Source organism: Sardina pilchardus, chromosome 5 (genome assembly GCF_963854185.1).
Source record: "Sardina pilchardus chromosome 5, fSarPil1.1, whole genome shotgun sequence".
NCBI lineage: Eukaryota > Metazoa > Chordata > Actinopteri > Clupeiformes > Clupeidae > Sardina > Sardina pilchardus.
Genome location: NC_084998.1, coordinates 29,250,952 through 29,265,951, shown reverse-complemented (window position 1 = coordinate 29,265,951; position 15,000 = coordinate 29,250,952). Strand labels below are relative to the sequence as shown.

General features: G+C 47.4%; 1 protein-coding gene across 1 annotated transcript in view; it reads right to left on the bottom strand.

Moving 5' to 3' along the window:
- Positions 1–15,000, bottom strand: part of LOC134080645 (ryanodine receptor 1-like) — a gene marked incomplete at its 3' end in the record, with an annotated part of 84,981 nt that overhangs the window by 23,670 nt on the left and 46,311 nt on the right. Inside the window, 17 exon segments of the mRNA XM_062537191.1 lie at positions 192–269; positions 911–1,045; positions 1,274–1,363; positions 1,523–1,601; positions 2,393–2,556; positions 6,392–6,532; positions 7,025–7,115; positions 7,741–7,964; positions 8,190–8,359; positions 8,544–8,664; positions 9,764–9,878; positions 10,335–10,521; positions 11,306–11,441; positions 12,378–12,472; positions 13,003–13,135; positions 13,936–14,050; positions 14,630–14,903. Of these exon segments, the coding sequence (XP_062393175.1) occupies positions 192–269; positions 911–1,045; positions 1,274–1,363; positions 1,523–1,601; positions 2,393–2,556; positions 6,392–6,532; positions 7,025–7,115; positions 7,741–7,964; positions 8,190–8,359; positions 8,544–8,664; positions 9,764–9,878; positions 10,335–10,521; positions 11,306–11,441; positions 12,378–12,472; positions 13,003–13,135; positions 13,936–14,050; positions 14,630–14,903 (2,348 nt within the window).

Here is a 15,000-nt window from a genome sequence, read left to right as displayed (position 1 = left end):
GTGGGTGTGTGTGGTGTGTGTGTGTGTGTGTGTGTGTGTGTGTGTGTGTGTGTGTGGTGTGTGTGGTGTGTGTGGTGTGTGTGTGTGTGTGTGTGTGTGTGTGTGTGTGTGTGTGTGTGTGCGCATGTATGTATGTATGTGTGTGTGTGTGTGTGTGTGTGTGTGTGTGTTGTGTGTGAAGGGCAGCCCACCAGTAGTTCTCTGGACAGGGCCATGCCAGTAACGTCGATTGGCTGTGGGCTGTAGCCATGGCTGGGGTCATAGGTTGCCTGGAAACAAGAGCAGGATCAGAGGTCAGACGCTTGACTACACGTCCAACAAAGCAGCAGAACCTGGATCAGATCCTGGCCTCATCAAAGGTGTGTACTGTATATGATAAGGGCCACTACAGCTAGCTACTATGTGGGCGCGTTATGGTTCTCTAACATCAGTAGTTCACTTCTTATATGTTTCTCTGTGGTCTGTAAAGCACTTTTAAAATCATCTGATGAGGGTTCTAATAAGTTTATCTGAACTGCTTATAGTCCAGTACTCCAGTCCAGTACTCGTAGAGTCCTGTGGAACTGGAACTGCTAATAGTTCTGTTCACTCATCTTGTGGAACTGCTAATAGTCCTGTACTCTCAGTAGAGTCCTGTTGAACTGCTAATAGTCCTGTACTCTCAGTAGAGTCCTGTTGAACTGCTAATAGTCCTGTACTCTCAGTAGAGTCCTGTTGAACTGCTAATAGTCCTGTACTCTCAGTAGAGTCCTGTGGAACTGCTAATAGTCCTGTTGGATGTGGGTATGGTAGAGCAGTGCTCATTTGTCCTACAGGTCGGGGATCGAACCGGCTTTCGGTTACAATGCCGAAGCCCTAACCAGTAGGCCACGGCTGGCCTCTGCTCTAAGTAGCATCCTGTTGCACACACCTGTGCGGTCTGCGAGATCTTCTTCTTCTTCTCCGTCTTGTCCTCCTCTCCGTCCCGGGCTTTGTCCAGCGTCCACTCCCAGGCCAGCATGGCCTTCACCGACTCCTTTATGGGCCACCGGTAGATCTCCTTATCCTGGGGCGCAAACACACACACACACACACACACACACGCACACACACACACACACACACACACACAGACAAAACAAATCAGTCCATCGAATACGTCCATCGAATCCAGGTAAAGTCTGTAACATGCCATGATGTGTGTATCAGACCACAGACACATGCCATCAAAAGGATGTGTGTGAGTGAGAACCCCTGACAAATGTGTGTGTGTGTGTGTGTGTGTGTGTCATACCTTTTCTGAGAAGGTCTTGTAGGGTCTGAGCATTGGGTGGGTCTTGGTGTTTTCATCTAGAATTTCTCCATAGGTCCAATTATTCTGAATCTGCAGAGAGAGAACGTTAGAGACGCCATTATTTGAGAGAGAGAATGTTGAAGACGGCATTATTTGAGACAGAGAATGTTGAAGACGGCATTATTTTAGAATCACATGATGATTGACAGATCACGCAGCATGCTTCAGCTCTTATCATGCACTGCGCACCTTCTCGAAGGCCCATCTGTCGTGTGTGTACTCGGCGTAGCGGTTAATGAACGCGTCCAGACGCTCCGGGATGATGGTGCTGTGGACGAGAGCAGTGGACAGAGGGGTCAGGGCACACAGTGGAACAGCAGGAGTGGACGACACTTTTTAAATTTTATTTATTTAATTTTTATTTTATGGACGACACTTAAACACTAGATTTGGGTGTGTGCTGTGGACTACAGAAGTGCTATCATTATGTGGAGTCCATCAAGAATGAGGCTATTCTTGGTTAAAGCACCAAGATTCAGTGCACTCTGACCTTCTATTCATGGGTTTCATAAGGTCCCTTTCCACAGGTGCATAAAATAAAGCACCATGATTATCAGTGCAGACTGCATGGTGCTTGATTAATACACCTGTGGTAAGGGACCGGATGAAAGCCATGGATACATCATGCATCATTATTCTATTATTTCAGTTGTTTTGGTAATAAATAGCATGAATAAAACATAAAGAGACTGAATATTTACTACCAATTAACTTGACTGGAAATGTCCCTGATCACTGTGCAGGCCAGTGAGATGACCAAAGTCATGGCTGAATGACTAACATACTCATGGGTTTCATCATGTCCCTTTCCCCAGGTGTATAAAATCAAGCAGCACCTACAGTAGATTCTGAATGCAGACTTCATGGTGCTTGATTAACCCATCTGTGGGAAGGGACCTGATGAAACCCATGAATAGTAAGTGTATACTGTGGAAGTCCCACACGCAGGCCAGTGGGATGACCAGGGTCATGGCTGAATGACTAACACATGGTAGTATGTGTGTAGTGTGTGTGTGTGTCCCATACACCCCTGTGCCCGGGGCAGAGGCTGGCTCTCACTTGGTGGTCTCCACGGGTTTGGGGTCAAAGTTGCCCTCTGCATCCACGGACGCCTTCTTCTCCGTCTTGGAGGAGTAGCTGGCGTCCACGTAGTCCGGGGGGATGGCACCCGCGATGGCACAGATGCATGGCATGGCGATCTTGAACAGCTCCGAGTCAAATTTCTACAGGGAGGGAGAAGGATACTCACTAACAAGCATTGACCAGCGTTGCCCTCCTACAGTGTAAGAGAGGTCAACACAATCATTTGTTTCCTTAGAATTATAATATTGTACATGTATAATACAAATAATTCATTCTTATGGTATAGTAAGGTATAGAATAGGTACAGAACGGCTATGGAATAGGTACAGAACGGCTATGGAAAGCCACGGGGCTAGAGGTTCACCGTCTCTATCTTAAGGACCTTATGCGTGATTTTAATAATCTGGTTACTGAATCAAGATCAGCATATTTCTCCAGCTTGATCTCCTCTTCTAAGAGAAACCCTAAGGTCTTGTTTGAAACCATTAACAAAATTGTTGCCCCTCCTGCTGACATCGTAACAACGCATTCCCAAAATGACTGTGATAAGCTGCTTGCATTTTTTGTTGATAAGGTCATATCTATTCGAGCCAGTATACAGCCAATGCCCTGCTCCCATGACTGTAGCCAACCTCCTCATCCTCAACCTGTCACTCTAGCGACTTTCCAGCCTATCAGTATTGAGGACTTGGTTGCTATCACTAAGAGAATGAGGTTATCATCCAGTCCACAGGATATACTTCCAGCTTCACTCTTTTCCAAGGTTTTACCTGCTATTGGACCCACTATTGTTGGAATAGTTAACTCCTCACTAGCCTCAGGCTGCGTCCCCACCTTTTTCAAGCATGCCATTATCCAACCTATACTAAAAAAACCAAATCTGGATCCAACAGTGCTAAAAAACTACAGACCCATATCCAAACTACCACTGCTGTCCAAGATACTTGAGAAAGTTGCTGCTAACCAACTCACTCGTGCTCTTGACAGTTCTGAGCTTTTGGATACTTTCCAGTCTGGTTTCAGAAAACTGCATTCTACGGAAACTGCCCTGGTGAGAGTGCACAACGACATACAGATGGCGTCTGACTCTGGCTGTTTTTCTGTGCTGGTACTTCTCGACCTCAGCTCTGCCTTTGATACTGTGGATCATTGTATAATGATTAATCGGCTGCGAGACTGGGTGGGCATCTCGGGCATGGCGCTTGATTGGTTCACGTCGTACCTTGCCGATAGAAGTTTTGCCGTGTCCCTTGGTGAATTTCTCTCTGCCCAGTCCCCCCTGACCTGTGGTGTCCCCCAGGGGTCAGTGTTGGGCCCTTTACTGTTCTCTTTGTATATGCTGCCCCTGGGCCAGATAATTCGGAGTTTTAACATTGCCTATCATTTTTATGCTGATGATATGCAGCTTCATTTTACCCTTAGGCCAAATGAGACCCCTAAGCTTTCAAAGCTGCTTGACTGTCTATCTGCCATCAAGGGTTGGCTAGCAGAAAATTCTCTGCAACTCAATATGGACAAGACAGAGGTCTTAGTTGTTGCCCCAGACAAAGTGCTGCCCACAATACAGCAAAACCTTGGCTGTCTTTCAACTCTTGTGCGTCCTAGTATAAGGAATTTAGGGGTATTGTTTGACAAGTCCCTATCTTTTGACAGCCACATTAAATCACTCACCAAATCCTGTTTCTTTCACCTGAGAAACATATGCAAGCTGAGATCTGTGGTTTCCCAGTCAGAGTTAGAAATGCTCATTCATGCCTTCATCTCATCCCGTATTGACTACTGTAATGCTCTGTTCTCTTCACTCAACAAATCTGTACTCCACCGTTTGCAATCCATCCAGAATGCAGCTGCCAGACTCCTCACCAGATCAAACAGGCGCACCCATGTCACCCCTCTACTTCATTCACTTCACTGGCTCCCTGTGGCCTACAGGATACAATTTAAAATTCTAACACTAGCATACAGAGCCCTCCATGGTCAGTCTCCTGTTTACCTCACCAACCTCATTCACCCTCACTCTGCTCCCCTCTCCCTCCGATCCAATAACCACAACCTGCTTGCTGTACCCCGCACTCGCCTTAGGACTTGTGGCGATAGGGCGTTTGCTGCTGCAGCCCCCAAGCTATGGAATTCACTTCCCATGGAGGTTAGGTCTGCGGGTAGTATTGACCTTTTTAAAGGGAGGCTTAAAACCCACCTCTTCAGGATGGCCTTTTTAAACCTGTGACATGACCCTCTTTTAAATCCTTTGTAGCTCCCTATTTATTTATGGCTTTTCTTTTATGATTTCCTTATCTTTTTATTATTCCCTTTTAAAAAGTGTATTTTATGCCTGACTTTTATTCTTGTTATGTGTATTTTATTATGTATTGTAAAGCACTTTGTGATTTTATCTGTGAAAAGCGCTATACAAATAAAGTACTTACTTACTTACTTACTTACTTAGTGTGCTATACCATAACATAGTATAGTGCTTGTATCATCGCAGAGTGCTGGAAACTACATACATTTTATTACAAAAGTGTACGAGAATAAATGGGATGTCAAACCAAATGGCTCTACAAACTCATTTCCATACTGTTGTAAATCACTTAGAGTCTCACTGACTGGACTTGATCTGTCTATTAGCTGAGTATTTTCATTAATGTACCCCCACTGACACCCCCTCAGGAGATATGAAGAGGAGAGGGGCACGGGGGAGGGGGGGAGTAAGTGAGAGGTGGAATATGACTGGAATTAGGATGAGGTAAGCAGTGACTCTTCTAGGCTTCTGTTGTGTGTGCTTCTGTGAGCACATGTGTGTGTGTGTGCGTGTGTGTACTGTATGTGTGTGTGAGACTTGTGTGACGTGTGCATGTGTGCGTGTGCATGTGTGTGGGTGTGTGTGGGTGACGTGTGTGTGTGTCTGTGTGTCTGTGTGTCTGTGTGTGTGGCTGTCAGGTTTCTGTTGGCAGTCAGGCCGGTGCTTGCAGGACTGGGTCAAGCCAGATAAGAGTTCTTTCTTATTTCTTTATTATTAAAAGTGTAACAGAGCCAGTCGGAGACTCAGACAACGGTGGCGGTGGTGCCCCCTAGACGTGATCTGAAATGACCTGTGTGACGCCCCTCTGCTCCCCCTATAGGCCGCTTGCTATTCTCCATTGTGGCCACACAGGCAGTTTGCCGGCTTGCAGTGGGGAGACTAATTAAGGGAGATTGCCCTCACCTGGTACTGGTGTGGGCATATAAGCCATTTTGCCATTTTGTGTTGTGCCGTGAGCCGGGCGTTACACCTGAGTGGACTCGCTTAGCCAGTGGTGTCCATGGCCACTACTCGAGTGCTTTGTCCAGATAGAGAATAGCCCCCACAAAAGCTCTGTGATGTGTAAAGACCCACCAATCACAATGAGGGATGAGAGCTTTAGCAGGCCTCTCAGACAGCTACGGAGCCATGTATGGATGTGTGGTGTGTGTGTGAGTGAGATAGCGCTGTGTGTGTGTGTGTGTGAGTGAGATAGCGCTGTGTGTGTGTGTGTGTGTGTGTGTGTGTGTGTGTGTGTGTGTGTGTGTGTGCGTGTGTGTGTGTGTATGTGTTTGTGTGTGTGTGTGTGTGAGAGTGAGATAGCGCACCTTACGGGTAAGCGACTCGAAGATGACTGTGTCTGTGTGTGTGTGTGTGTGTGCGCGCACACACGCATGCCTGTGTGTCTGTTTAAAGCTACTGAGGGATGTGAAGGTGTGTCAGAGTGAGATATAGTACCTTCTGCGCGAGCGACTCAAAGATCACTTTGTGTGTGTGTGTGTGTGTGTGTGTGTGTGTCAGGATACAGAGTGATGTTGGGGGAGTATGTGTGAGTGAGATACCCTTCCCTAATGCGCGAGCAACTCAAGGATCACTTTGTGTGTGTGTGTGTGCGTGTGTGTGTGTGTGTATGTGTGTGTGTGAGTCAGGATACAGAGCGATGTGGGGGAGTGTGTGTGACTGAGATGTGGTACCTTGTGCGCGAGCGACTCGAAGATGCCCCAGAAGAGCTTGCGGGTGAGATGCAGCTCCTCCTCTGATGCCAGCCCAAAGTTGCCCCAGCCGTTGGGCAAGCAGTAGTACTTCCAGCACCGCTCATAGTGATTGGTCAGGAGCTGTAACCATGGCAAACAATAATGTTATTGATTTACTTGGCCTGAAGAAGGTCTGCCGACCGAAAGCTTGAAGCAGTGAAAACTTCTTTTGCACAGACTGGAGTGTGCAGATCTTTCTTCTGTCCTTTTAAAGATAATGTTATGAAAGGTTTATTCAAAGATCCTCTGATGAACCATCTCTGGTTTATGCGACTTTGTTTGTGATCTTATGGCTTTATCTCAATTGACTGATATAGCAGGTCCCATGTGACTGGTAATAACTCAGCGCTTGGGTAGCGTAGGAGCCCTGTGAGTAGTAATAACCCAGCGCTTGGGCAGCGTTGGAGCCCTGTGAGTAGTAATAACCCAGCGCTTGGGTAGAATACGAGCCCTGTGAGTAGTAATAACCCAGCGCTTGGGTAGCGTAGGAGCCCTGTGAATAGCAATAACCCAGCGCTTGGGTGGCATAGGAGCCCTGTGAGTAGTAATAACCCAGCGCTTGGGCGGCGTTACCTTGAGGGGCATCTTGGCGTACTCGTTCAGAATGGGCACGTCGAACACCAGCCGTCTCAACAGGTGCTGCAGCATGGATGGACGGAGGTACCTGTGAACACACAACAACTTGGGTTACCGTGGGTATGATGCATTATAGGGCATGGTGCAACCTAGGTTACCATGGTTATGATGCATTATAGGGCACGGTGTAACCTGAATTACCATAGTTACGATACATAAGGGTATGATGTAACCTGGGTTACCATGGTAATGATGCATTAGGCCATGGTGCAACCTAAGTTACCATGACAATCTATTGCTAAGGTCAAGGTTAGGGGTTGGATTTGGTTGAGGTGATATTCAGTACTGTAATTGTTCAACAGCAATGTTACACGCTGAACTTGAGTCTTAACAGATGGTCTGTTAAGCCTCTGAGGGCTGACCATTCAAATAAAGTGCAACCCAACTTGAGCTCACTTCCACTGACATGACTGTATTACACTCAAACACCGGTCATTGTGGTGGCTGAGGCAATAGACTCAAACACCGGTCATTGTGGTGGCTGAGGTAACACACTCAAACACCGGTTAGGTAATAACCTCAAGCACCGGTCATTGTGGTGGCTGAGTTAACACACTCAAACACCGGTCATTGTGGTGGCCGAGGTCATATCAGCGTAGCCCGTAACCATTCAGTGAAGCGCATTCCCCTCCCTGACCAGTAGGGGGACCCACTTGCAGAGGGACATGAGGCACTCCTCGATGACGTCCCGCTGGGCCTTGGTGAGAGAGCGCCCCCTGGAGAGGCGGTAGATGGTGTGCAGCATGGAGTCGATCATGATGGCGCGGTGGCCCGGGGTGCCGGCGAACAGCGGCGCACACTTGGTGATGAGGGGCAACACGGCCGAGCACAGGTAGCGGTTCAGAGCCAGAGCCATCTCAGTGGTGCTGAACGCCGCCTAGTGGAGGGAGGACCAAACAGCAAGCACAAATGAACACGATTGATGAACTGTAAAGAAGTGTGTGTGTGTGTATGGGTATTTGTATGGGAATGTGTTTGTGTATGTGTGTGTGCTTGTGTGAGTACAGTATATGTGTGTGTGCTTGTGACGTGTGACGTGTGACGTGTGTGTGTGTGTGTGTGTGTGCGCACGTGTGTGTGTGTGTGTGTGTGTGTGCCTTACCGTGTCGAGTGAGGCAGCAGCCCTCATGTCGGGCAGGAAGCCGATCTCGAGCACGTGCAGCAGGAAGTCCTGGTTGTCGATGCCGTAGACGCGGTCCAGGAACAGCACCATGGGGGCCTTGTGGTCTGGCACGAAGCTCGCCGACATCTTGGGCTCGATGATGCAGTTGTCTGCAGGACACACAACACACATGTTTGGATGCCGTTTGGCAGGTGATACAGGTGATACAAGTGTGTGTGTGTGTGTGTGTGTCGGAGTATTTGGGTATTGTTTTCCTTGCTTACCTTTCAGATCCAAATACAAGCATTCAAGTGTGTGTGTGTGTGTGTGTGTGTGTGTGTGTGTGTGTCTCACCCTTGCCAAAGGCGGGTATCTGCACTGACAGACTGATGACGCCCACCAGGTCCTCTAGGGGCACCAGAGAGCGCAGGATGGCGCGGATACGCAGAGCCTCCCCCTTACCCGCCTGGATCAACTGTGGACAGGGCAGCAGCACAGGGGTAAACCACAGGGGCAATACAACACCAGAGGGGTAATAGAACAGAGTACAGAGGCGACAGAACAGAGTACTGGGGCGATAGAATACCACAGGGGTAAACCACAGGGGCAATACAACACCAGAGGGGTAATAGAACAGAGTACAGAGGCGATAGAACAGAGAACTGGGGCGATAGAATACCACAGGGGTAAACTACAGGGGCAATACAACACCAGAGGGGTAATAGAATAGAGTACAGAGGCGACAGAACAGAGTACTGGGGCGATAGAATACCACAGGGGTAAACCACAGGGGAAATACAACACCAGAGGGGTAATAGGACTGGGGCGATAGAATACCACAGGGGCAATAAAACACCAGAGGGGTAATAGAACAGAGTACAGAGGCGTTAAAACAGAGTATAGGGGCGATAGAATACCACAGGGGCAATAGGACAGGGTACCACAAGCAGTGGCCATGAAGTACCCCAAGGGGATCAGGTACCCCAGTGGTCAGGAAGGGCCCACGGTGAGGGACATTTCTCCAGATATGAGGGCTTCAGAGCTCTACTAGCATCCCTGTGTGCTAGACAACGCTGGCTGCCCCAGCTGAACTAGTGCCCTACGGACACCTCAGAGATGGCCATGAGATGTGCAGGAGACAGCACTGAAGCCATTCCTGTTCAGTGCTCTGAAAAGGATTCTGTCCTCTAAGGAGTCTCTCTCTCTCGCCGTGGTGTACTGGTTAGGGCTTCGGCCTTGTAACCGGAGGGTTGCTGGTTCGATCCCCGACTAGTCCACCACGGCTGAAGTGCCCTTGAGCAAGGCACCTAACCCCTCACTGCTCCCTGCGCATCGCTGGTTGGGCAGGCAGCTCACTGTTCTGGGTTAATGTGTGATTCACCTCACCTTGTGTTCACTGTGTACTGTGTGTGTTCACTAATTCGGTTAAAATTGGGTGAAATGCAGAGAAACAAATTTCCCTCACGGGATCAAAAAAGTATATATTCTATTCTATTCTTTTCTCCTTCTGACCCCCTTCCTCTCTATCCACCTCTCCCTCCCCATCTCTATCTCTCTTTCTCTCTGTGACTCACGTGCATCTCAGGTGCGCAGCGCCCCAGCAGGTCGATGAGTGCTGAGTAGAAGGACATGATGGCGTTGCCCAGGTGGACACGGTTCTCCTCATGCTGCTCCTCCCCGCCGCCATGACTGGACACACAATATTGACAAAGCATTCATATAACTACTAGCATAAACACAAAGCATTCATATAACTACTAGCATAAACACAAAGCATTCATATCACTACTAGCATAAACACAAAGCATTCATATAACTACTAGCATAAACACAAAGCATTCATATAACTACTAGCAGAAACACAAAGCATTCATATAACTACTAGCATAAACACAAAGCATTCATATAACTACTAGCATAAACACAAAGCATTCATATCACTACTAGCATAAACACAAAGCATTCATATAACTACTAGCATAAACACAAAGCATTCATATAACTACTAGCATAAACACAAAGCATTCATATAACTACTAGCATAAGTACTAGCCCACTCTATCTCTCTCACACACACACACACACACACACACACACACACACACAATCTCACACACACACAAACACACATATCCCCGGTATTACATATGGAGGCGTCTGTCCTTCTTGACGGAGGGGCCATCTCGTGCGGGGTCCTCGGAGATCTTGATGGCCTCTTCGATGGCGGCCAGCAGGCCGTTACCCCCCTCACCTCTCAGGGCGGGGCCAAAGCACTCGGGCCGACGAATCAGCAGACGCACCACAACATTAGCGTTCTCCTCCACGCTCTCCCCTATAGGACATCCATACGTATTAATGCACATACACACATACATACACACATAGATGCAGGTACTGGTAGAAATATTGTAGGGCTGCTCGATTGTGGGAAAAATATCATCCAGATTATTTTAGTCAGTATTGAGATCACGATTATTAACAAAGGATCAACTCAATGATTTTGGAACACCATACATTTTCTTAAACTTTCAAAAAAACTTTCTCCTCATGTTGATGAAAGTGATGGCAAAACATTTATAGATTTTGATTGGCTGCCAGCTTTTTATCGGTCTAAAATCCCAACAATATTGCCCTTCATCTCTCAAATCTTCATAGCTTATGTGTGGAGTGGATGTCGCCATTCATATTAGCTAGAACGATACTTTTTTGTGGTTATTTTTCTAGTCATCATTCTTGGTTATAGTTGTAGTTATTGTTCTTAGTTATAGTTGTAGTTATTGTTCTTAGTTATAATTCTAGATATCGTTATAGTTATAGTTATAGTTATCATTCTTAGTTATAGTTATAGTTAACTAAGAACGATAACTAGAACTATAGTTAAGAACGATACAGTTATCGTTCTTGGTGTGAACGGCCCTTACAGAAATGTCCTGTGCATTAGCCGCATTGTATAAGCCGCAGGACAGTGTTTTATGCAAGTTAAAAGAAACAAAACCATATTAATATCATATTAACTGCCTCCGTGTATTTACCTCATAGCTGAATAAATTAAGCAAAAATCAATGTATAAGCTGCAGTTAATAGTTGGCAAATGACGGAAAGCGGCTAAAATGTACCGTTGACGAACACGGCGAAGCGCAGGAAGTCCAGGTACTTCTCTCCTCCGCAGGGGTTCCAGCCGATGTCAGGGTAGCCTTTAGCCATCAGCATGGGACAGCTCTGCAGCCCACAGCCAGCCAGGTACTTCACCACCTGTAGAGAGAGTGGGGGAGAGAGAGAGTGGGAGGGAGAGAGAGGGAGGGAGGAAGAGGAGGAGAGAGAGAGTGGGAGGAGGAGAGAAGGGGGGGAGGGAGAGAGCGGAGAAAGAGGAGGAGAAAGGGGGAAAGTGAGGAGAGAGGAAGAGAGAGAGGAAGAGATAGAGGGTGAGAAGGAGAGGGAGGGGAGGAGAGAGAGGAAGAGAGAGAGGTGGCACAGTCAGCAACAGCAATACAGCCTAACACACCCTATTAAACACGACTTGAAATAGCACACATGCAGTGAAAGGAGGCAGAGAGGAGGGAGAGCAAACCCAACTCTGCCACATAACATCTACTGTACCAAACACCTACACACTACTGTACATCCTTGCAGTGAGAGCCAGAGAGAGCAAACTCAACTCTATACTGCATAAAACATGCCCTATGAAACGCCATTTTAAAAGCTACATGTTTTAACAACAGCATTCTTAACAGCAATCTATTTTAACATCATATTAAGTAACTTAATACAACTTAAATTACATATACCTTACGAAGCAAAACAACATGTACGGTAACACACATTTTTTAACACCATACAACATAACTTAATTGAACATTAATAACATTGGAGGCTAGCAGTTTTTAAGGTAGATATTCTTTATGGAGCATCATGGTCATAACCATGGCACATAAAGAGGCATGCTTAGATCATGCTTCATGTTTAGATAACGAGAACTGTGAAAAGTTAGCATGGAGAATAAAAAAAGCTGAAGTCATGTTTCATGTTTAGATAGCGGGAGCCCAGTCAAGCTGTCTGATCATCTTAGATCATGTTTCATGTTGACACTATGGTCTGATCATCTGAGAGCAGAGCATGCTTCATGTTTAAACAGTTGAGACTGTGTGTGTGTGTGTGTGTGTGTGTGTGTGTGTGTGCGCGTGGTCTGACCATCTCCAGGTCCTGCTCCTGCAGGGCCAGCGCTAGCTCGTTGTTGTCGATGCAGGAGGATGCGGCCACGTCCAGAGGAGTGGACCCACGCACCCCTGGAACAGCAACCACACAGACACACTTTAAAAAAGCCACCAACCCATCTTATCCATTACATTACATTTCGCAGACACTTTTTTTGTCCAAAGTGACTTACATATCTCAGTTATTACAAGGCGTAATGCCCCCTGTCCCCGGAGCAATTTGGAGTTAAGTGCCTTGCTCAAGGGAACAACAGTGAAAGCCGGGAATAAGAACCGACAAATTTCGGGCAAATTTACTGCAGAGGGCGTATGGAGTTTGAAGAGTCTGCTCAGTTTTGTGAAAGCCCTTATCAAAAAGTCCTGTAGGATTCCAGTCAGATTTTGTAACCAAAACCCTATAGGATTCCAATAGCATAAAATCCTACAGGATTTAGAAATCCTATAGGATTGTCCAAAAAAAACCCCTCCAAAATCTGATTGGAATCTGATCTGAATAGAATTGTCAATCTTATAGGATCCAAATCCTATTGGATCCCATTGGTTCCAAACTCTGATATAGAACATTTTGCTAAGGGCACGCAGCTGACGACTTGTCCACCCACCCAGGCCGATGCCGCTGTTCTGCAGCAGGTAGCTGAGGTGGTCGAACATGGAGCGCTGGTTCTGCCGGCTGATACGGCAGAAGTAGCACAGGAAGCGGCAGCAGTTGGTCACCATGCGCGGGAAACGGATCTCCTGCAGATGGACACACACACACCATCAACACAGGAACATAACAATGAACTGCAATAAACACCCTAAATTAGACACTGGTATTGTGGTATTGAGAAGTACTTGTGAAGTAGGCTATAATTTGCTTCTGTGTACAGGTTAACACTATTCTGTGTAACATAAATTAACAGAAACATCATGTCTTGTCTGTTTCCAAATAGCGACACATAAAATGACCTGATACATAAAATGTCCAATACCTGGTTAACATATTCTGCAGCTAGTGTGTAAGAATAGCACAGCGCAAGTGCAGGATTAGCATGTCCTACACATACAGCATTCACATCGACAGCTTATTGGGATCATGAATAATACTGTCCCTTGCTATGCTAACACGATAATACTGTCCCACTCTAGCATAACTAGTGTATAATGTCAGCACTGTCCCTCTATAGCATAACTAGCACATGAAGTCAGCACTGTCCCTCTATAGCATAACTAGCACATGATGTCAGCACTGTCCCTCTATAGCATACAGTAACTAGCACATAATGTCAGCACTGTCCCTCTATGGCATAACTAGCACATGATGTCAGCACTGTCCCTCTATAGCATAACTATAATGTCAGCACTGTCCCTCTATAGCATAACTAGTGTATAATATAAGCACTGTCCCTCTATAGCATAACTAGCACATGATGTCAGCACTGTCCTCTATAGCATAACTAGCACATGATGTCAGTACTGTCCCTCTATAGCATAACTAGCACATGATGTCAGCACTGTCTGCTCTGATTGGCCAAATCAGGGAGCGTGTGGTCTACCTTGGAGTCCCCTCCTCCCAGCACGTTGACCATGACCTCCATGACGGTCTCGTGCATGCCCAGCGCTCTCATCAGGTTGGGATGCTGGTAGAACACCTTATTGCTCATGATGTTCCTGCAGAGAGAGAGAGGGAGGAGTTGCATGTCACACACAGGCCTGGTCATTTGTAAAATTAAGAATTTTCAGAAAACTCAATACAACCGATGAGATAACAAAAATAGCTGAAGGAGTTTTTTCAGTGCTGAAAGAGAAGTGGAACATCAAAGAGTTCATAAGGGAAAGACCACTTGCTACTGGACTGGTCTCTCTTGACAGTACTGACCCAATCCTCTGGTTCTCCTCACTACTGGACCTGTCTCCCCGGACGGTACTGACCCAATGCTCTAGTTCTCCCCGCTACTGGACCGGTCTCCCCGGACGGTACTGACCCAATGCTCTAGTTCTCCCCGCTACTGGACCGGTCTCCCCGGACGGTACTGACCCAATGCTCTAGTTCTCCCCGCTACTGGACCGGTCTCCCCGGACGGTACTGACCCAATGCTCTAGTTCTCCCCGCTACTGGACCGGTCTCCCCGGACGGTACTGACCCGATGCTCTAGTTCTCCCCGCTACTGGACCGGTCTCCCCGGACGGTACTGACCCGATGCTCTAGTTCTCCCCGCTACTGGACCGGTCTCCCCGGACGGTACTGACCCGATGCTCTGGATCATGAGCCGCTCCTCCTCCGGGCCCATCTGGACGATGAGCAGCGAGCGGATCTGGCTGAGGCACTCCAGCAGGTCCATGGTGTCCTGCACGGACACCACGTTGATGGTGTAGGCCTTGGGCACGGCCCGGATCAGCTCCCCCAGCGCGTCGTACTGCCGGTGCAGCAGGCTGAACATCAGGCGCACCAGCTCGGGGTTCTGGATGAACGACTCCTGGGCCCAGTGGATCATGGTGTGGGAGATGAGCGCCTGAAGGGTCTCTGCGAGGGACACACAGAGCACAGGCAACAGCTTGCATGCTAGTCATTCACATCGCAGAAATCAGCTAAAATACTAATCATTCCCTCAAGTTAGCTG